Source organism: Amphiura filiformis, chromosome 14 (genome assembly GCF_039555335.1).
Source record: "Amphiura filiformis chromosome 14, Afil_fr2py, whole genome shotgun sequence".
In the NCBI taxonomy this organism is placed as follows: Eukaryota; Metazoa; Echinodermata; class Ophiuroidea; order Amphilepidida; family Amphiuridae; genus Amphiura; species Amphiura filiformis.
Window position 1 is genome coordinate 29,457,629 of NC_092641.1, and position 24,789 is coordinate 29,482,417.

Here is a 24,789-nt window from a genome sequence, read left to right on the forward strand (position 1 = left end):
ATGGGAGAGGGTTCCTGATATACAAAAAGTTACTCGAACTAAGCCGCAGCTAGAATGTTGAACTTGCACGAGTTGAGCAAATGTGGGTCAAAAGAAAGGAACCAATTAATACAGACACGTCATTTTAAAGAAAATAATGAACTAATTTCTGCTCATAACACGAATAGGAAACAAAGAGCCATAATGAAGTCCGTTGATTAAATGCAAACAGCCACATTTTCCCGTACGATGGTTCAATAGATCTGTTTAAGGTTATTAATTTTTTTAACTGTTGTGATTTGGTAGTTCACAGCATCTTACGAATGGTAGTGAGCTTTGGCAAAAACTGCATTGCTCAATTCATAGCGAGCGTGTCGAAGAATTAAAATATCACAGATATACTTTTATAGGTGCTGCGGTTCTTGAGTTACGTTGTAAAGAGGGCTGCAACAACAACACTTTTGTAAAACGTACATAACTCATTAACAACAATAAATTAAGCAAGTTTGCAAAGTATACGATTTGTAGAATGAACTTTTGCAAAACATCAAGGTGTTATTTTCAATAATATATTGATCTAGATAATGAAAATCGATTTTTGGGTTGCTTCGACCAACAATACCTCGTCTACCCTTAAAAGGACGTTATTAACAGTGTCATTTTGTAATAAAAACATTTTATTAACAATATCAGTCATACTAACCAAAGTATACTGTCAGTGGAAATTTTTTTATTGTCAATTTCATTGTCATTTGTGAAACAAACATGTTGTTGACACTATCAAATTCATACTAACTTAACTACCCAAGTATATTATGTACAACTTCTATTGTGAATGTCATGCTCTAAACGAGGACGTTTATTATTATTTTTATTATGTTTCATTAGTGCTTGGCAACACTTGCTTGGTTTGTTTTCGGGGGTTTGATGAGGAGATCTGGTAAGAAGTACCAAAATGTTGCCCCATCAGTAAGCAAGTATTCAAGAGAAAGTAGCTTTTGACCAACCTAGCTACCATTTAAAGTCCAATATTGTGAAATTGTGTCAGTCTCAATTTCTATATAAAATAACAGGATTGGAATAATAATCACAGTGCCAATTTCTTATCATTGATAATAATTATTATTATCATTAGTAATTGTGTTGGAAGACAACTGAAGGTGCTGATCGTTGGGATTCATAGTATATGAGCCGGTAGTCACTTGTAGCGGTTCCCCGCCACCACCTGCCGCATATCTTTGGTTCCGTGCAACGGAGAGGCATCGTCATACGGTTTTATTAACTTAAAGTAGAGCCATCTTCTTCAAGGAAAATGATTTGATTCTTGAATATTTGGATATCTATCCGTCATGAGGAAGCTGACAATCGCATTTATAGTTCTGTGGGGGATCATAGTAAAGGTTGCGGTAATTCAAGGTAAGTAAATTAGTCCGTCAAACTTTCCTTGATTCTGGTCGACTTGTATCACCCAAAGGCAAACACAAAATTATCTTGGGGTAGCTTATTCATTTATTAATTATTTATTATTTATTTATTTATTTATATATTTATTTATTTATTTATTTATTTATTTATTTATTTATTTATTTATTTATTTATTTATTTATTTATTTATTTATTTATTTATTTATTTATTTATTTATTTTATTTTTTATTTTTTGTATTTTTTTTTTATTTTTTATTTTTGGAATAATGAGATCCCGGGGGTCATTTGGTACGAAACTTTGAAAACAGGGGGCCATTGGGGTAATAAACTATACAATGGGGATCATTTGGGTACAGGATTACGAACTGAGTGTCATTGAGTACACATAAATAAGTGCCAAACTGTGTTTTGAATCATTAACAATCGGAATCAACTGATGATTGAATTCAGCGGGGAAAAAAAAAAAAATCCCATTATTTCTCGAGGGAACACAAATAGGCCTACCACCTTACTTTGGGAATTAAAAGGGCCGGTCATTGGGTAGCAGGAAAAAAGAAAAAAGGAGGTCATCACGTAATGTTTTTTTTAAAGGGGGTCATTGGGTAATAGGTAGGGCAATAACACATCCTATTCGGAACTGAATATTGTGCCGTGTAGGTTTGACGATGCATAAAAAAGAAAGGAAAACATTTAAAGCAATACAGTGTGATTTGCATAAAGAATGGATTCATATTTAAATGTTTGTTTTCACTGATCACATTATCCCTTTTACCCAAACCAATAAGGTATAATGAATAAAATTGAGTTCATTCCAGCGCCTACAATGCGTGCACTTCGCTCGCCGATCGTATTACATGTAATACTGCACGGAGCATCGTGTTCAACGTGTGTACACATAAGCTGACATCCACGGGACATGTTTTCCTCGATCGGTGAACTCTGAATAAAAGTAAATTTAGTAAGGCTTAGTATTTTACGTGGTATTTTAGTACATCACTGAGTATTATAAAAATTATGCAAAAAGTAGAAATCCGAGTAAAATTGAGGGCGTCGCTGCGAAGCAAATCACACAATATGGCTTTAATTGTGCATGCCTTCGTACAAGTAGCGATCATGTGGCAATGGTCCCCAAACTTTTTTTCACCAGTTTCCCCTTTTTTTTACGCACACATGACAGGGAGACTCTACACGGGAAACGGGGTCCTGGGATGCATTTCAATGAGATATGTGCACGCGTCATGAGGGCTCTAAACGCACCACACGACACTATGATCGCGCCATACACATACACCAACTGTAAATTGCTGAAACGCGCTCAGCGTCCCGGATGCTGATCCGAGTGCCGTGTAGGTACATTCCGGGGCACATTGTATTATGCGCATTCCCGGAGATCGCATCGGTGCGGATCCCGTCCTTGTGTAGAGTAATAATATTATACACTCCCCCATACCACTAAACCCCTCCACACACCCCCTCCCACACACCCACACACCCTCCCCACGTCCATTACCCCACTACAGCGTAAGACGCTGTTTCATAATAAAGGTTGTTTCAATGGAAAGTGTGCCGATGATATGGCACATACATGTTTCATTATCAATTGGTGCACATCATGCATGATATTCTTGTTTATTGATTTTTTTTAATGAGTTACTGTAACAGTGTCTCACGAATTCAATTTGTAGTGGTGAACAAACGCAATTAAATTCATGCAGGCATTTTATTATTTTTAATAACATTGCTATACTTTGGTATCATAAAGCTCTTATACCAAAGATAGAGGGACATATTTTTTCAAATCCATAAAAAAAAAGGGGGGGTGGTGCTGTTTGGGCGCGCTACGTGCGCACTCTTTAAACTTTCCATCAACATTTTTGCACAATCTTTACTTTTAATCAAAATTCGTTACAGTTACAATCACAACTTTTGACATGGAGACGCGGAGAAATATCAAACAAATTAACTATAGACCAGCAAATCTATATAACATGACACTCCATGCTTATGATCAACCTTCGGAATTTTTTCTTCGGGCCTTTGACACTTTGCTTCATGCACTAGGCCAAAGGTCATTGATGGCAAATTTCTTAGCAAAGACTTTTAACGTATAATGCAATAGAACCCAATAGTTTGATTTTTCGATCGACCGTCGATGCTTGGCCGATCCTTATATTATTTATAAAATAAATTGATTGACTATTGTTAATTGATAACATGAATCTCTGCATTGTTACGAGTCTTTAATTGAAAGTAAGATATGATTGGTACAATATTATGACAACAAATGTACATACAAAATACTCAAATACAATTATTAATATTTAAACTAATTAGTACTTAGCCAGCATTCTTCTTCTTGATGGGACATAAAGTTCTTGCAATGTTCTGGACGGTTGATGTATATATCCTTATTCACTTGTCCTGCGAAAATCAGCGAAGTCCATTGTACACTTGCATTGATAAATATCCTTGCGAATAAAATTCTCACACAAAAAGTGGCGTTGCTTTCTCCAAACACTTAACTCCTTGCGCTGCTTTCTCCAAACACTTATCCCCTTGCGCTGCTTTCTCCAAAACTGGTGCTATTTCAACCTTTCACACAGTATCTTCAGGAAGCAGGACTGCGATGCGGGTTTCCCACTTATATTGACAGATGCGTAGTTTCATAAGCAAGACTTCAGCAAGTTGACAGAAGAATATGATGTCATCTTCACTTTACAATCTCATGTTGTTGTTTTTTGGTGTGTTTTTTCAAATATCCCATATTAGATATGATTCAATTTGTTTTGCTAAGTTTGAGAGGGGAATTCCCCAAAATGTCACCACTCATGTAATTTTGTAAACAAAGATAAATATCCAAATTAAATTACCCAGGGCACATTACAGCAAATATTGACATTGTCCAATATAGATTTAGCATTTATTCTGATTATGGTCCAACAAATTTGCTTCTGGTGCCTAAAATCATTTTAATTGATATTCCTGTGCCACACCGATCTGAACAACGATAATCAATATAAATCGTGATTTTATATCTCTCTCCATATATCTCAGGATCCGCCGCTTCAATTCGACTTGTCGGAGGGAACATTTCTAGTGAGGGACGAGTTGAATTTTTTTACAACAACACATGGGGTACAGTGTGCCATCACAGTTGGAGTAGGGATGACGCCTATGTGGTATGCCGGCAGCTTCAACTGCCATTAGAAGATGCTCAAGTAACTAGAGATGCGTTATTTGGAGAGGGCGCTGGACAAATATGGCTGAATAATGTAGATTGCTCAGGATCAGAAAACAGTTTGGATGAATGCATCCATGACGGTTGGGGAATATCAACAGGATGTACACATGAAATGGATGCGGGTGTCATATGCACTGATGGTAAATGAATTGTTGACAATGTTTTTCAACATTAAAAAATTAGGATTGTGTACTATAAATGTATGGTTACGAATGTGAAATAAGGTTCGCTATTTATATGTCGATGTTCCGCTATGTCGAGTAAGAAAATAAGGTTCGCTATGTCGATGTTCCGATGTGTAAAAGAAATGAGTTTCGCATTTATCCCTAACCATTACCCTAACCCTAACTCTAAACCATACCACAATCCTACTGCCTAACCATAAACCAAGCCCTAACCCTTCTTCATATAATATAATTTTGACACAGCGAAACTTATTTCATATTCGACATAGCAAACATTATTTATATATAGAAGTAACGAACCACCTGGTATAGTATAGGAATATACCAGTTCGACATAGCGCTAAGCGGACCTTCGACATGGCCGACATACACATAATATAGGGTAACCCACTCAGTTGTGCAAATGAATCATCTGGATCTAGATTGAGTGTCGTACATAGCGTTTAAATTTGAATTTCTCACACATAAATAGCCAGTAGCCCAAGAATTATTGCGATGTTCCACACTTCTTGCCGCTAACGCCCGTTCATAACGCATGATGATACTGTGCATCTATAGGTAAAGACATAATATCACACTAGGCGACCAACAGGACATTAACGGTCTCAAGTTATTCCCGGGTTTATGTCTACTTTAATTTAGCATGCTGTATTATTATAATTATTACCTGATATATAAACCGTGGCTAACAGGCTGCTTATGATCGTGACGAACTAGATGTGCATGTTTATATCGAAGAATCAAATCGCAACCTCTATTTTATACGGCCGATCTCACGCACATTTAAATGCACAATCTGAGCGAATGAACCGCGTGTATGAAAGGAGTCAAATTTCACACATCACTGTTGCTTTATTATAATGATTTCTTACAATAGACCTTTTCTTTTATCTGGGAGACAAATTTTTACTAGTCTCCCTCAAAGTACAGGGCACTATCTGGTAGCAAATAACACAATGCAGACAGCGTTTGTGCTTTAGAGGGTGGTGCGTTATAATCCAAGAATAATCTTTTGATTTTGCTCACTATATTTAGAATTCTCAACCGAAGTTCGACTTGTTGGTGGGAACAGCTCTAACTTGGGCCGAATTGAGGTACTTTTCCATAACGTCTGGCGTGGTGTTTGCCCTAATCGTGGGAAAAACAGAGAAGCAGTGGTAGTTTGTCGTCAACTAGGGTTGCCTTACAGTGCCGCCCAGAATGCTGCAATCTTTGGTCGAGGACCTGGACATACGTGGCTCAGTAATATAGGGTGTTCAGGATCGGAAAGCAGGTTGGAAGACTGTGGTCATTCAGGATGGGGATATTATACATCGTGTGGTCGTGGTGATTGGCAATTGGACGATGCAGGTGTCATTTGCACTGATGATCGTATGTAGAATATGATAATTACTTGCATAAAACCAGAGTCATATTTGAAATAACGGTGACAATCCCATAATGAAATGCTCTGATTTCGTCTTAGTTTAGCGGGAGTAGTTATGGTATTTATTTAGGGATTCCAACGGTGAAACATGACTACGATCTCTTTCAGCAACAAAAACAAGCTGAAGATGATCTAATTCACATGATTATTTCATGAGAAATGTCAGTTAGTTATTGCCACTCAACCTTACAAGAACACTGTGATTTCCTGTTGATATCAGCAATAAACATGATAAAACTACAAAATAAAACGGCATTTTCTTTTAAACGACTATAAACGTGTTTTAGTTTTGGTTAAAATTAGGTGTTCATGCCCGAGGGGCCGCTTCGTTCATAAATACCAGAACATTTTGTGATTCGTATTTCAAAATAATAACAACAAAAAAAACTACCTGTTACATTATTTAAAAAAAAAACAATTTTCCTTCATTTTCCTTACCCGGCGATCTCACATCTACATTCATAAATGCCGCCTTTGACATTCGTAATGGTGCTACTGGTACTTAAGTATCATTTTTTGTACATTATTTTATATATCGTCACTGGGCGGGGAAAACCTCATATGTACTTTTGGCCCTTGAACATTGATAAAGCCTTGTAGGTGTAGACTTTATATTGAAGAGGTTGCTTCATCCATGTTCAGGGGCCAAAAGTACATGCAGAAAACACCTCATATTTACTTTTGGACCTTGAACATGGATACAACCTTGTAGGTAAAGACTTTATATTGAATGGTTGCTTCATCCATGTTCAGGGCAAAAAGATAATAAAAAGATGATATTCTATTATCTTTTACCCAGTTATATATATTAATGTATCACGTGTTTTATACTTTGATTACACTTGTATGTTGGGTATATATCAATAAACATGACCTTTTTTAGGTCATTTGAGCTCTCGACCAATCACGCGCGCTGTTAGGCCCCAGAAACAAATATGTTCGATCTTTGGATCGACCGTCGATGCTGCTTCGATGCTTGTTATTAATGAACTATCAACTAATTAATCGGAATTAACGCTAAATTCATATTGGTCAATATCGCTACGGGCACAGATTACTATTTTATTACAATTAGCAATAGTAAATTAATTTATTTCATAAATAATAAGGATCGACCAAACATCGATGGTCGATAGAAAGATCGAACTAATTTGTTTCTATTGCCTTACATAGCGTGTATGTATGAACGTTATCATGAAAGCATTTTATATGAAAGAACTTACTATAACAACCTTTAAAATGTTCTGAAAATGTTATTGTGCAAACATTTTTGTAAAATATTTTGTCATTTTGTTAAACTAATATTTTTATTTAAAGTTTTCAAAAATGATTTCTGAATGTTATTAAACATTTTATACCTTCTTTATATAACCTGACATTTCAACATATTCTGTAAAACGTTTTGTGTTTGCTGGGTGTATACACACACAAGTTCTAGTCATGACGAATTTTACGCGTTCACGTGTAACTCGTATGCGCGCTTCCGTTAACTTGCCTTCGCGTATGCGCTACTAGAAAAGTGTGGATTCGTCACCGATTAACAGCGTTGGCTCCTATACAAAGGTATAGGAAAAGTTGTTGAATACCTAACTAACGGACTATGTCTTCATTTCTTACTCTCTTCAATTACAGATTTATTAGATTGGTAATTCATAAGTTTTCACAATAAGCTATACCACAACATATTTATACAAAGAGCAAACTTCAAGTTTAATAAAAGTTTACTCTTTTCCATTACAGCTTTAGTAGATTGGTAATTCATCAGCTTTCATAACAAGCCATACCACAACATATTTGCATTAAGAGCAAAATGTCACTTGAGGTTTACTCTCCAACAGAAATCATGAGAAATAAAAACAAAACTAAAAACCTATAAGAACAAATGCAATTCTACTTGATCTCTCGATGATTCAAAATGATATTGACTCAAACATTGTAAAATTATGTTGATTTTTCCTATCAGCCATTTCACTCCAAATTCGACTTATCGGTGGGAACTCTCACATGGGCCGAGTCGAGGTGCTTTTAGGAAACTCTTGGGGCACCATATGCCATGATCGCTGGGATCAAAATGATGCAACGGTAGTGTGCCGTCAACTTGGGCTGCCCTTTAGTAATGCGATCGCCACTAGAGGTGCGTCATTTGGAGAAGGATCTGAATTAATGTGGTTGGATGATGTACGCTGTACAGGATTCGAAAATAATTTGGGTGACTGCTTCCATGCAGGATTGGGATATCTTATGTGTCATGCCAGAGAGGCTGCTGGTGTTATTTGCACAAATGGTATGTATCAAACTTAATCCCGAGATCAACATGTAGTTACACATTCATAATTTGACGGACATTTCACAAAATGGTGGAAGCCGATGAATTTTGCTTGAATCCACATCATCAAGTTCTGTTTTCTATCTTAATTGAGAGCTACGGTTAAAAAATATGTTCCCTATTTTGAGTAGTGTTGCTCCGGTGGGTTTGATATGCTAAGCAAAATCGTGTATAACAATGCCTCATAGTCATGATAGGATAGTATATACAATTCCGGTGGGGTTACCACAAATCACAGGATTTTAAAATAAGCATATCTCGAGGGGCAAAATGCGATGTACTAATGCTTGATTCCAGGTTTGGCTGTGCAGTATATCTGTCGGGGGCAAAAAGAAGGCAGCGGGGCAAGCAACGTTTTGGTAGGGCAAAAAAAAAAAAAAGGGGGGGGCAAGGGGTTGAGAGATCATGTCCCTTTTAAATACAGCGCTCTAAAACGGCATGGAGGCGGTCCACTTTGCGAGCTTTTCGGTCAGGGCGCTATTCCGCTATGTGTTTGGGATTTTCTTTTGCTACATTACTGGAATCCGGATTTGCATACAAGTAATTCTAGTTCTACAACAACAGGTTTTATTATTTCTTTTAATATACGTTGCTGCCTAAAATAACTTTATAGCACTGATTAGATTTCAAAATGAAGTAATAATTTCATGAACAATATCGCCTCTGTAATTTCCCGAGTATACATGTAGACAGCACGAATATTTTCTGCAACGCTGTGACCAATATGTATGTCAAAACCCAGCGCAAGCCCTTTGCCATATCGTCATATTTTACTATATACAATGTTTAGTTCGGGAGTTGTAGGCTCGGATAGGTCAAATGTCAAAAATTTCATACACATAGGTCAAAATTTAAAAATGGTCCGACTTCATCGAAACTGGTGTCAAATTACTCCCCTTAACATACATAAGAAATCTCAAACATATTCTTAATTCACAATATTTTGGTGCAATTTGTATTGTTATGTCCCAAATGCAGCCAAAGGCCAATAGAAATATGTACGTTCATGTATAACATTTGACCCATGATTTCATCCGATTCCGAGGTTAAACATTTCTCAAACAAATTGTTTTCCTATTTCATTTGTCGATAGGAGTAATGTGAGACAATAATTGTATCGGTGGATTTTGAAAATTTGGCCTCTATGCATGAGATATTTAACATTTGACCTAATTTACTCTATAACGCCTGAAATAAGCACCCTAGTGTAAGATGACTTTTTACTTTTTTATTCCTAGCAATGTTCAAATTTAAAACATTAAGATATTAAAATAGCATAAATTTCAAAGAAAACTTGTGTACATCACATAAACAATAATTAAGATTACAAAATGGCAAAACTGCTCAGAGCGTTCATTCGATACACACAGATACACTCACACCCATTACCATACCACACACACCGTCATCATCCCTATATCTTCGTGTCAAAAATTGCCGTGATAGTACGGCGAATCCTCTCGTTTTTCAATAGCTACGCATGGCGATTTTGTTCGAGATAGGCTAAGCATAGTACGACTATCATATGATATACCGCCAAGTTCTATTCTACACATTATTACGATTTGCGCATGCTCTAGTATCCCATATGGTGTTGATATTAGAAGGAAATTCGATTTGTTTTGAGGTAAAACCAAGGTTGGTTTTGTTTTAAATACACTAACTTGAAATTAAATACACTAATTCGCGGCCATCACTGTTTGCTCTGGATACATTTTTACTGCATTTTTGGCGTAACGATTTTTAAATCGAAAGTTAAAAATGTGATATATTTAATTTTGAGAATTACAATTATATAAAGGAACACATTTATGATCCAGGTGCGTGTATAATAGAAAATTCGATCACACGTGTATATCACAATGCATATGTAAACTTTCTTTATCTGTGTCAACAATACAATATTGATCACCAACGGAGTATGCTTTATGGAAAAAAAATATAGCGTGTTGACACTGTGCCATCTACAAAGTAAGACGCTGTTTTCATAATAACTATCGTTTCTACCCAGCAAACACAAAAACGTTTTTAAAACGTTTTAAATAAGTTATAAAACATTTTTTCAACCCCAAAATAACATTCTGTTTAGAATGATTTGTACCAAGTTTTCCAAAATGTTTTTGGAATGTTATTAAAACGTTTTTATACCCTTTATATAACCAGACATTTAAATGTTTTCTGTAAAACATTTGTGTTTGCTGGGCAGTAAATTACCAACAAATGTTATTTAATGTTATGAAAACGTTTTATACCATTAATGTACCCTTTATATAACCCGACATTTAAACGTTTTCTGACAACCTTTTATAACCTTTTGCGAATGATGTCGAAAACGTTTTGTGTTTGCTGGGTATGGAAACTGTCTCAATATCTGTATGTATAGGGTCGCATCATTGTATTCTCATTTAATGAGATTTTTAATGAGTCACTGTAACAGTATCTCACGAATTTGTAGTGGTGAGTAAACGCAATTAAATTGAATTAAAAGCATTTCATTATTTTTCAATAATGATAATATTGGGGGGTCGTTCAGCTTATATACAAATAGAGAGTTCATATTTTTTTCAAAACCATAAAATAATAGGGGTTATCAAATGATTAATTGTCCATGCCAGAGAGATGCAGGCAATATGACAAAATCTGGGAACATGAAGGTTGGCCAAATCGGTTCATACTTTGTAAGATTGATGTACTGGATGACATATTTTCACATGCCAGACTAGACCCACCTGACCCCCCTGGGTAGGGAGATATGGGTACCCCTAATTTGGGGCTTTTGACACACGAAAATTGCTGTGACAACAGTTGAAAAATGGCAAAGTTTATGAAGTTATTTTTCTATCAGCAACTTCTCGATTGGATTTTATTTTGAAATATTTGTCAAGAGCATAGTTTATTTGTAATATAGAACTTGAAATTGCAATGATTGGGGTCTTGGGTTTTCAGGAGGGGTCATCAATTTTACCCCTCTTTAGCATGTTTAAAAATGTAAAAAAGGGCAATTTTTAAAGCCCTTTTATAAAAATATACATCTTAAATATTGATTTTTTTTATTGTCAACATTTTGAGGCTATATTGGTCTACTCCAAACAATAAATGGTAGATTTGGGCGGTGTAACAAATTTGCATAAAATTGGTGTTTCTAGACAGTATTTTCGCCTAATAAATTTCTTGAAAATGATATTGTGAGTATAAACATTGGAGGAAACTGAATGTGACAATTCTATTTTTAGTCTTAAAATGCCTAAAATGTTTTCATATGGTGACATTGTTTTAGAATTTTCTATACAGAATCAGGTCAAGTCTGCAGAAGTGTTTCTAAACACAAAATAATTCATATTTAGCTATCCGAGTAAAACGCAAAACAGAAATACTGAATACAAGACTACCTTGTAAAAGTGTGATAAACCATGATGAACAAAATATCAATATAAATGTAGGTCCATTATGTAGGCCTATTGTGTCTGCATTTTTTAAATTATATCATATATATTATTTTTATATATTAATAAAAATTATGCCTAAAAGCCCTCAATGTTATGAGTAAGAAATTGCACATTGAAAATGGAGGGGGGAGGTTGTTCAGTTCCCCCGAATGAATTAGGAGTGTAAGGTGCGGGCGAAATCAGTCATTTCGGGGGAAATTACTGATTTCCCCTCGAATGACCAACAAAAGTGGGAGACCGTGGCCCCTTGCCCCCCCCCCCCTTGCGCACGCCACTGGAACTAGGATATTAGTTGGCTACTAGCTAATAACTAACATAAATCACAAGGAGTTTTATAAAGGAGTAAGTTAATCAGTACAAATAAATTGGATCACAGTTGATCACAATGATTGGGGTCTTGGGTTTTCAGGAGGGGGTCATCAATGTTACCCCTCTTTAGCATGTTTAAAAAATGTAAAAAAAGGGCAATTTTTAAAGCCCTTTTATAAAAATATACATCTTAAATATTGATTTTTTTTAATGTCAACATTTTGAGGCTATATTGGTCTACTCCAAACAATAAATGGTAGATTTGGGCGGTGTAACAAATTTGCATAAAATTGGTGTTTCTAGACAGTATTTTCGCCTAATAAATTTCTTGAAAATGATATTGTGAGTATAAACATTGGAGGAAACTGAATGTGACAATTCTATTTTTAGTCTTAAAATGCCTAAAATGTTTTCATATGGTGACATTGTTTTAGAATTTTCTATACAGAATCAGGTCAAGTCTGCAGAAGTGTTTCTAAACACAAAATAATTCATATTTAGCTATCCGAGTAAAACGCAAAACAGAAATACTGAATACAAGACTACCTTGTAAAAGTGTGATAAACCATGATGAACAAAATATCAATATAAATGTAGGTCCATTATGTAGGCCTATTGTGTCTGCATTTTTAAAAAATTATATCATATATATTGTTTTTATATATTAATAAAATTATGCCTAAAAGCCCTCAATGTTATGAGTAAGAAATTGCACATTGAAAATGGAGGGGAAGGTTGTTCAGTTCCCCCGAATGAATTTAGAGTGTAAGGTGCGGGCGAAATCAGTCATTTCGGGGAAATTACTGGTTTCCCCCTGAATGACCAACAAAAGTGGGAGACCGTGGCCCCCTGCCCCCCCCCCCTTGCGCACGCCACTGGAACTAGGATATTAGTTGGCTACTAGCTAATAACTAACATAAATCACAAGGAGTTTTATAAAGGAGTAAGTTAATCAGTACAAATAAATTGGATCACAGTTTACATTCACAAATAATTATTCTAGAAACACTATGCTGCAAGTGCCCAAGAATCTTAGCCATAAGATGTGGCTCCAGTAGGCCTAGCTAAATTATGATCTTCAATTTCATGCTATACTGCATGCTTGAACTGCAACTGCCTTATAAATACTGAAGTATTCACTAAATCAAACCAGGATTTTTATTCAATTGTTGTTATTTTTAATTGATACCAATGAATGCGGACCCGGGAAGAAACATGGTACATCTCTTGTTAGTAAGCCCGTTATTCTCTGCATTTCTGCTAGCGCCTATCATACTATTGCCGGTACTTTACATAGTCGGGTTCATTAAGGCCAAGTAAAATAAAAAACATGTTTCACGTCCGAATTTTTGAAAAAGTGACAGATTTCCATTTGAGATACCCAAATATTGCGAGTATCCTGCTTTATCCTGCTATATTATCTATAGGCTGATTGTGATATTTTAAAACAAAGTAAATAAGTGCACATCCAATCTACGTTCAATTTGTAGATGGCTTAGAGGAATGTAACTTTACACTTTCAACTCCAAACAAGATCTTCAGATGTCAAGTCAACTTGAAAATAATGTTGACACTTGGTGCTGAAGCAAATGAACCTCACAATCTACATAAGAATATTTTTCTTATGATACTATTCTTGCATACATGCTCATTTGATTTTAGTATACGTGCAACATGGCATTATGCATGAAAGACACACGATATATTTCAGCTTTTTGATGGTTTAATCAAATGTTCTTTAATAGTCTTCAGTATTTGATTAAATTACGATAATTTTGTTTTACTCATTTTGGAGGGAATAAGATATAGAAATATCTCCATTTTAAAGTTTAGTATTTTTTCCATTTATTATCAGCTAGGTAAGTTTAGTCAACTTTATAATGAAGAAATGCCTTAAAAGACACATGCTTCTTTAACGGAGATTTTCAGTTTCGTGTATAGAAACACTGAATTAAACCAAGCAACACTGTCCAAAGATAATCTGATTTGTTTCCCACAGTCTAGGCTTACAGCGTAAGGTTGGTTCATTTGGAGGAAGATGAAAACAAAACAAAATTTGGATGCATATTCTATATGCTTGTGAATTTAGGGCTGGGGTATGAACGTTTGGACAGTATTTATTGTGGGACATTAGAGCACATCAGACATATCGAATTGCATTCTGAATACGAAGAATGTCATTCTGATATCAAATAATTTTGATTTTTGAAATTCGCAATTTAATACACATTTTATGGCAAATGATTAAAATTGATATTTTTGATATTTAACAGTACTTGAAGTAAACTTTATAAATCTGATGATTTATACTTAAAGTGTATGTAGGTGGGATGAAAAGCCGACGATCAATTGAAAATTTTGACCTTTCGTATTGAAGATATGGATTTTTTTTTCCCAAAACACCAAAAAAAATTAGGTCTTTTTTGAAAAAAACCCATATCTTCAATATGAAAGGTCAACATTTTCAATTGACCGTCGACTTTTCCTCCATGCTATATACACTTTCAGAATATGTCATTAGATTTATATAATTTACTTCGAGGACTGTTATATATCAAAAATTTGTAAAATATCAAATTTTTATAATTTGTCATAAATTTGTATTATATTGTGATTTTCAAAAAATGAAAATTATTTTATATCAGAAAGACATGCTTCGTATTCAGAATGCAATTCAATAGGTCTGAGGTGCTCTAATGTCCCATAAAAATACTGTCGAAACGCAATAAACGCTCATTTTACAATGTAGATCCCTTAATTTAATGAAAATTTTAAAGAAGTTATGAGGAGGACAAATGATAGGGGTTGCTTGAACTATTATTTGTTAACTATAATGTTCACTAGAATGAGGTATAATGGGGTAATACTTTTTGTATTACAATTATATTGTATATTACAATCGTTCAAAACAAAGCAAATAAGGGCATGGTATACGTTGTGACAATTTGAGAAGGCTCTGATCGTTATGAAAATTTCCAAAAGCAGTGTGAAAAAACATGGATCTTATTGTAGTGATTCCTCAAAGCAATGTAAACATTGCACTTTCAGTTCCATACAATTTCTTATGTGTAAGCTTGAATATCATTTTGACACTTGCCTGTCCTCAGCTGTAGTACAATTAGGCGTCGAAAAGAACGGTAAGATGCAAAGTGTTATCATGATTATGCACTAATAAACAACTGAATTGCTAGGTCTATAATAACTCATATTTATATGTTAATGCTAAATAATGTTGTATGATCATGATTTAAATCCCAAGGGAGTGCTGCTTACCAAATAATTGTTGATTTATTACTTTTGTTTGAATCTGTTCATAAACGGTTTGTTCAATCAAACTGTTCTTTAAAAACCTTAAAATTCCTGAGTGTTTGACCAAGTATTTTAGGTTTTTCTCATTTTAGGTCGAATAAAATCTAGAAACACTTAAATCTTAGTAACATTTTGCTTTTGTTATCTATGTTATTAAAGTTTAAAACCTTACTCAACTTAATAACCAGCTCTAAATAAAGTATGTAGTTGAAATAATCACGTATTGCATTAATATTACAATATTTTCAGCTTTGAAATATTGGTTAAATACCATATAGAAACACTGTATTTTCTGAAAAATGCAACACCGCCCCAAGATATTCTAATTTGTTTCCCACAGCCACATGTTGGGTCACTCTAATGATACAAAAAAAAATTCAAAATTTTGATGTATATTTTTTATATTTGCATTTGAATTCATCGACTAAAATTTCAATTTTTTAAGACATTTTGAGGGGGGTATGTTTAGACACCCCCAGAGCCAAATGATAGGGGTTGGTTGAATGTAAATTGTTCCCTGTAATGCCCGGGGTAGCTGTTTCCTACACATACTTAATTTACCTAAATATCTTCAACCACTTGTGAAAAATGAGAATACAAAATTGTCCTAAATTCAGGAAAAATTCATCCATTTTAAGGGATAGATTGTACCAAAACAAATAAGGGCTATAAACCCTTAACAAGAGGGGTCAGAATCCTGAAAAAGTTTCAGTGAGAATGTTTCATCAAACACCCCTACTACACCAAATATGGGCAATTTCGGTCAACCTTGATGTTCCTGCCACTGCCTGCTTTTCTCCGGCACGATCAATTAAGGGCTTACGACTGTGTTCGGGCAGGCAGCACGCGCATTTTTAACACTTTCCATCAACAATGTTGAATCTTTACCTACAATCAAAATTCGTTACACCATGGAATTTTGTTGACAATATCAAACATAATTTAAATATACCGTACACGCCTACGAATCTAATATGACACTCCATGCTTATGGTCAACCTTCGGCGTTTTTTCTTCGAGCCTTCGGTGCTTCCATCCACGCACTAGGCCAAAGGTCATTGAAGGCAAAGTTCTTGGCAGGCAAAGATTTGTAACGAATAAGTCATTTTAATTAATATTCCTATGCGACGTGGATCTCAACAACGATAACTCAATGTTGATCTTGATTTGTTTAATACATATATACACCCATATATCTCAGGTTCTGCCGCTTCAATTCGACTTGTCGGAAGTAACAGTTCTAGTGAGGGACGAGTTGAAATTTTCTACAACAACACGTGGGGGACAGTGTGCCACCAGAGTTGGGGTAACAATGACGCCCATGTTGTATGTCGGCAGCTTCAACTACCATTCCAGGATGCCCAAGGAACTAGAAATGCGGTATTTGGAAAGGGCGCTGGGCAGATATGGCTGAAAAGTGTAGATTGCTCAGGATCAGAAAACAGTTTGGACGAATGTAATCATGACGGTTGGGGAATATCAACGGGATGTACGCATGAAGACGATGCGGGTGTCATATGCACTGATGGTAAATATAACATGGAATTATTGAAGATTTTTTCAGCATGTTAAACACTGGATTGTGTAATACTAATACATAAATTATGATTACGGTCCTCTATGTCAAAGGGCTGCTATGACGAATGTGAAATAAGGTTCGCTATGTCGATGTTCCGGTATGTCTAAAAGAAATACGTTTTGCTATGTCGAATCTATCCCTAACCCTAACCGTAACCTTAAACCTAACCCTAAACCTTACCATAAACCTAATCCTTACCTAGGCCAGTATCTGCTAGCAAATAACACAATGCAGATACAGAGTTTTAACATGAGAGGGATGTTCGTTATAATCCAAGAATAATATTTTGATTCTGATCGCTTTTTTATATTAGAATTCTCAACCGACGTTCGACTTGTTGGTGGGAACAGCTCTAACTTGGGCCGAATTGAGGTCTTTTTCCATAATGTCTGGGGTAGAATTTGCCCAGATTTTTGGGATAACACAGAAACAGTAGTCGTGTGCCGTCAACTTGGGTTGCCTTACGGTGCTGCCAAGAACGCTGCATTCTTTGGTCGAGGATCTGGACATCCGTGGCTCAGAAATGTACAGTGTTCAGGATCAGAAAGCAGATTGGAAAATTGTGGTCATCGTGGATGGGGGTATAAATCGTGTGGTTGGAACTTGGGCGATGCTGGTGTCATTTGCACTGATGATCGTATGTAGAATATGATAATTCATATTCCATAAAACTAGGATAAAGTCTCCAGAATTCTATTTCAAATAACGGTGACAGCCCCATAATGAAATGTTCCGACTTCATCAGGAGCAAGTCTCATATTATGGTATCATTTTAAAGAACGTTCTTATCTTACTATCGGACAAGGCTTATTCGCTTCAATTACTGCTTTGTTAGATTGATAATTCATCAGTTGTCATAACAACGCATTGCACACGGTTGTTTGATAGCATGTAGAACATGTATTCATTAATTAAGCAAAGTTGAACACCAATGGCGCCATTTGTCTTAAACCTTGTTTGCATCTTTACAAGGGGTAGACATTTGTATAATAATATAAAAACATCAGCAAAAGGAGTAACAAATATCAAGGACATTTTCTAAAGCATTTTTTTATCAAGAAATGAAAGGAATAACTCACATTATTGGGCAAAATTTAACTTAAAATATTTCACACAAATATACAATTTATAGAATAAAAACTACCCTAAATTGGCAAAAAACGATGATAAAGGAAGGAAAATCTATGTTAAAAATAGCTAAAACTTGTGTATATTGGTATAATAGATGTTGGTCCAGGTCTATATTTGGAAATTATATGTCTTTATAAATGATCACATCAATCAAAGTAAAATGCCTCACGAGTTTTTTTATTTTCCAAAAGAAATCATGAGAATTGAGAAATAAAAACAAAACCTAAGATCTAGTTGATCGAATGCTAGTTGTTATAACGCTCTCGATGATTCAAAATGCTGAATCATTGTAAAATTATGTTTTTTTTTTCCTGTTAGCTATTTCACTCCAAATTCGACTTATCGGTGGGAACTCTCACACGGGCCGAGTCGAAGTGCTTTTAGGAAACTCTTGGGGCACCATATGCGATGATCAATGGGATCAATATGATGCAACGGTAGTGTGTCGTCAACTTTGGCTGCCCTTTAGTAATCCGACAGCCACTAGAGGTGCCTCATTTGGAGAAGGATCTGAATATATATGGCTGGATGATGTACGCTGTACAGGATTCGAAAATAATTTGGGTGACTGCATCCATTCCGGATTGGGATATCATGATTGTGACCATACCCAAGATGCTGGTGTTATTTGCGCTCATGGTATGTATCAAATTTAATTCCAAGATCAAAATGTAGTTACACATTGATTTTCATAACTTCCCAGAAATTTCCAAAATGTTGAAAACAATGTAAAAAAAAAATCCCCTAAAATAATCCACATCATTTAAAGAGGCGTGATTCTGATTTTTTTTATAAACATATACACCCATGTATCTCAGGATCTGCCGCTTCAATTCGACTTGTCGGAAGGAACAGTTCTAGTGAGGGACGAGTTGAAATGTTTTACAACAACACGTGGGGGACAGTGTGCCATCAGAGTTGGGGTAACAATGACGCCCATGTTGTATGTCGCCAGCTTCAACTACCATTCCAGGATGCCCAAGGAACTAGAAATGCGTTATTTGGAGAGGGCACTGGACAGATATGGCTGAAAAGTGTAGATTGCTCAGGATCAGAAAACAGTTTGGATGAATGTAGTCATGACGGTTGGGGAATATCACCAGGATGTATGCATGAACAAGATGCGGGTGTCATCTGCACTGATGGTAATATAACATAGAATTATTGAGGATTTTTTTCAGCATGTTTAACGAGGATTGTGGAATACTAATGTGTGATGTACCATGTCAAAAAACGGAAACTCTTGGGCAGGTTACCAATTTTGAGGTTTTCACGTATCTTAATAATACAGATATTGTGCTCCACAAAACGCCGTTTTCCCTAATGAAATCAGACATTTCTAAGCTACGATATTCAGTTCGTAAGTTACGGTATTAAAACATTGAGGAAATTGAGATATCGGCCTTTAAAAATATTATTAACAATGTTGAGAGTAGGAATTACCTTGTAAATGTTACAAAAAATACAAGTGGCCAGTTATATTCCGGTCTGAAACTATTAGACAATATTTTAAACATCACAAATTCGCAACAACCTAAATTGTGAAAATATCACCCACGGGCAGATTTTGGCTATCTCCATTTACGATCCTGCCCGAAAGTGTCTGCTTTCTATATATACCACGTCACAAATATGTTTACAGTCCGCTATATCAAAGGGCCGCTATGACGAATGTGAAATATAAATGTCGACTATATCACTAACCCTAACCGTAACATTAAATCTAATGTTAAATCATTAGGTTTAACTGTGGTCATCTTGGATGGGAATATAAATCGTGTGGTTGGAAATTATTGGATGATGCTGGTGTCATCTACACTGATGATCGCACGTAGAATATGATAATTATTTCCATAAAACCAAGATAAAGTCCCCAGAGTCCTATTTGAATTAACGTTGAAAACCTTAAACCTTATACATTGCTCTTATTCTTTCCTTAAACCTAACCATAAACATTACCATAACCCTAATTCTTACCTAGGCCAGTATCTGCTAGCAAATAACACGATGTTGATACAGCGTTTTAACATGAAAGGGATGTGCGTCATAATCCAAGAATAATCTTTTGATTCTGATCGCTTTATAATAGAATTCTCAACCGAAATTCGACTTGTTGGTGGGAACAGCTCTAACTTGGGCCGAATTGAGGTCCTTTTCCATGGCGTCTGGGGCGGGGTTTGCCCAGATTATTGGGATAACCAAGAAGCAGCAGTCGTTTGCCGTCAGCTAGGATTGCCTTACGGTGTCGCCAAGAAGGCTTTTTTCTTTGGTCGAGGATCTGGACACCCGTGGCTCAGAAATGTACAGTGTTCAGGATCAGAAAGCAGATTGGAAAACTGTGGTCATCTTGGATGGGGATATAAATCTTGTGGTTGGAAATTATTGGATGATGCTGGTGTCATTTGCACTGATGATCGTATGTAGAATATGATAATTATTTCTATAAAACCAGGATAAAGTCCCCAGAGTCCTATCTGAATTAATGTTGACTTTGTCGTAGTTTAGCGGGAGCTTTCTTCTTTTCAATTACGGCTTATTATTCAGTTGTCATAACAACCCGTTGCACACAGTTGTTTTATAGCATGTATAACTGTATTCATTTTAAAGCAAAGTTGAACACTGATGGCGCTATTTATCTTAAACCTTGTTTGCATCTTTACAAGGGGTAGACATTTGTATAATGATATTTAACTATCGGCATAATGAGTAACAAATAGAAAGGACATTTTCTAAAACATTTGTATCATAAAATTAAAGGAATGACTCACATTATTGGGCTAAATTAAACTTAAAATATTGCACACAAATATACAATTTATCGAATAAGAACTACCCTAAACTAGCAACAACAACAAAAAAGATGAAAAATTTGATAAAGGAAGGAAAATCTATGTTTAAAATAGCTAAAATTTATATGTATATATTATTATTTTGATAGATGTTGGTATTGCCCAGGTCTACAATTGAAACTTATATGTTTTGTTCGATAAATGATCACATCAATCAAAGCAAAATGCCTCGAGAGGTTTTTCTCCAAAATAAATCATGAGAATTGAGAAATAAAAACAAAACTAAGACATGTTTAGTTTATCGATTGCTAGTTGTTAACGCTCTCGATGATTCTAAATGACTCGATCATTGTTAAATTATGTTGATTTTTCCTGTTAGATATTTCACTCCAAATTCGGCTTATCGGTGAGAACTCTCACATGGGCCGAGTCGAAGTGCTTTTAGGAAACTCTTGGGGTACAATATGCGATAACCAATGGGATCAATATGATGCAACGGTGGTGTGTCGTCAACTTGGGCTGCCCTTTAGTAATCCGACAGCCACTAGAGGTGCGTCATTTGGAGAAGGATCTGAATATATCTGGCTGGATGATGTAGGCTGTACAGGATTGGAAAACAATTTAGGTGACTGCATCCATTCCGGATTGGGATATCATAGTTATAGTTGTGACCATGCCCAAGATGCTGGTGTTATTTGCGCTAATGGTAGGTATCAAAGTTAATCACAAGATCAAAATATAGTTACACATTCAAAACTTGCCAAAAATTCCCTAAAATCGAGGGTTGAGAGCCAGAACGTTTCAACTCACTATCACCTGTTTCAACAAAATGCGCATAAAGTCACCAGGGCACTATAAAAGATGGTCCACTAACCATGACATAATTCAATAAAAAACAAAAGACATTGTGGAGGAAATATTGATTTTTGAAGACCAAAGCAAGAAGCTATCATTTTGTGAGAGCTGGTCAAAGTGAGTTACGGCTTTCTGTATAATATATGAACCCTCGAAATGTTGGAAGCCGATGTTCAGATTTTGCTTGATTTAATCCTCATCATTTTAAGAGGCGTGGTACGTACTGATCAAATTTTATCGATTTTCAACAACAGTAGATCGAATTATTCCATTTTACTGTCATTGTTTACAGCCGTTTCCTCTTTTTCATTTCCGATTAGCTTAAAAGCCCCACTTCACTTAAAGAGGAAGCCCCACCAGAGCAGTTCTTCTGGGGTGAACCAAATCTGCCTGGTTGTCAAATTTATCAGTGACATGGTTATCTCTGAATTTAACAGGAGCTAGTTGATGCAATAACATTAAAACATTAATTAGCACCTGTCAAATTCGGAGATAAGCTTTTCACTGGTTAATTTGATAACCAGGCAGATTTGGTTTACCCCAGAAGAACAGCTTTGTCAGGACTTCCTCTTTAAATGTACTTGTATCCGTCTGATATGCTTCATTTAGAAACTTCTGCACAACTGGTTACGGTATCTATAGCGCAAATAAACCCATATCAATCTGATCAAGACAAATCGTACGACGAACAAATACAAGAGCTTGAAGAGTTCGGGAAAGTAAGTACATATGAAGACCAGAGCGCAAGAAGACCGTAAGTCCACTTGGCCCCTCAACAAATACAGACTAAAGTTACGTATAGTTTAGTAGGGTTTATAACGTTTAATACATGTTCCAGGATGAAAACATTATGAAAGGTTATGAAAGATTTATTCTGGTCCTAAACAGGTATAAAACATTACCACACAATACGAAACTATACGCAACTTGAATGTATACATGTTGAGGGGCCAAGTGGACTTACGGTCTTATTGCGCTCAGGTCTTAATAATCATTGGAAATCATTTTGGGAAAAAAGACACGCACACAAAAATAATCTAGCCCTGCAAATAATTCTATTAGGTAATGATTGTGTTTGTCGGCGAAATAATGATATTCTCTGGTCATGGTAGTACTGATTATTAATTTTATCTTCCGTCTCTAAATCAAGCCATTTTATTTAAAGACTTTAATGTTGTAAATGATGTGGTACTACAGAGGTTTCTAATTTCCTCATGTGGCAATAAAACATAATTACCAAAGTTAACTGCACTCTAATGGCGTACTTTATTTTTTAAATAGAATCCTTACTCATTTTGATCCCGTAACTATATAGTTTCCCTTGTTAAATTTATTCAAAATGAGCAGATTGTTTTAATAGTGTGTTACTCTTTAATACAGGACATTCTTAAAGGCATAGCAGAGCCCTTTCTACAAGAAACTAAAAATGACAACGATACCATTATGTTGGAGGTAGGTAACTAAGTCCGTGAATAAGCAGCTCTTTTAAAATTAACTGTTTATGGGGTTTTATTATGTAATTTATAACATTCGACCGAATCCATGCAAAATTCAGTAGTGGCTCAAGGGCCACTAAATGCAAACTGACCCCAAAAGATGATGATCTGCAATACGATCAAAAGCAGAGTTGTTCAGGTTCCGGATATTAGAACTGGGATGAAATATTAGTTTTCGCTATTGGTTTTTGTTTCCAAATGTCGTGGTTTACCGACCTTCGCCGGATCTATCTTCTTTAGTCACGAAACTTAAAGATGAGTTTAAAATTTGGGCTATAATTGAAGAGTTAAGGGTAAGGTTTAGGATTAGAAATAATATCTAAAGTTAGGATAATGGTTAGAGTTAGGGGGAAACATTTGCTGCTGCTTATATGAAGGTAAGATCGGTTTCCCTCTCATCAACATCAAATCATCAACAAATATATTCGCATATCTTTGGCACTCTCCTAAATCCTGAAGAAAGTGAAATTTTTTTTTATTTTTTTATTCGATTCTCTAGCGTCATGTTGAAATGATGATAATCTGTTTAAATGAAACTTTTTTTTGATATATGTATATATATATTGGCTGAACCCTCCGTACTTGTAAAAAGTCGCGTAGATATAAAGGTGAGTAATCGTCATCGGTGTACAAAACGTTAGAGGAAAGGAGCTACAAGAAGTAGCTGCCTATTGCAAACTTTTTAAATGGACTTTTATGTACATATTAACCAATCATTTGTTTTACAATTTCAGCAGATAGAAAACAAAATTGACATCGTTGAAAGTGTTGCTGTTGTAATGGATGACTTGGCAAAACAGCTGCCCGTAGGAAAGCAAATGAGTTTGACAGTTGCAGGAATAGGTTAGTTTCCTTCACTATGTTTTTTTTTTGTCTGTTTGGTCTGTTTGGCATTTTTTCTTTCTTCTTTTATTTTAACCAGATTGCGTTAACACTGGCGCCATATGCAAAAAAAAAATAGAAAAAAAAAGACACAATGAACAAAACCTTGACCAAGTTACTCTAAAAACGAAACAAATTAAACAGCATGACTGTATTTTCCCTCCTTTCGCAGTTGCTACTTCAATGAGTATCTCGGATACGACAAATCAAAAAATTAACTTGAAGATTGCTGGTGCAGCTTCCAGTGAATATGACGACAACACCAGATTCAGATCAAAACCAGAGATATCTATTCCTGCTAGTGGCCTATCTGACTTTCAAAATGGTAACATTCTTTTGCACCTATTTTGAAACATGATAATGACATGGGTATTTTTGAGAAAATATACTATCTTTAAGGTGTTTTTCCT

General features: G+C 35.5%; 1 protein-coding gene across 1 annotated transcript; it reads left to right on the plus strand.

Moving 5' to 3' along the window:
* The first annotated feature begins 1,328 nt into the window (after window positions 1-1,328).
* LOC140169340 (scavenger receptor cysteine-rich domain-containing protein DMBT1-like) lies at window positions 1,329-24,345 on the plus strand. The gene is made up of 12 exons (XM_072192595.1): window positions 1,329-1,395; window positions 4,460-4,786; window positions 5,867-6,202; window positions 16,849-17,175; window positions 17,540-17,863; window positions 18,676-18,996; window positions 19,176-19,502; window positions 20,447-20,773; window positions 21,526-21,852; window positions 22,611-22,720; window positions 23,382-23,453; window positions 24,232-24,345. The coding sequence occupies exons 1-12, from the start codon at window positions 1,329-1,331 to the stop codon at window positions 24,343-24,345; spliced, it is 2,979 nt and encodes a 992-aa protein (XP_072048696.1).
* Window positions 24,346-24,789: the final 444 nt, after the last annotated feature.

Excerpts from the sequence above, each read along its gene's own strand:
- LOC140169340 (XM_072192595.1), top strand. The coding sequence starts at position 1,329 with ATGAGGAAGCTGACAATCGCATTTATAGTTCTGTGGGGGATCATAGTA. Across the intron at positions 6,203-16,848 it reads TGTCATTTGCACTGATGATC|GTTCTGCCGCTTCAATTCGA; the intron begins GTATGTAGAATA and ends CATATATCTCAG. Across the intron at positions 21,853-22,610 it reads TGGTGTTATTTGCGCTAATG|AAACTTCTGCACAACTGGTT; the intron begins GTAGGTATCAAA and ends TGCTTCATTTAG.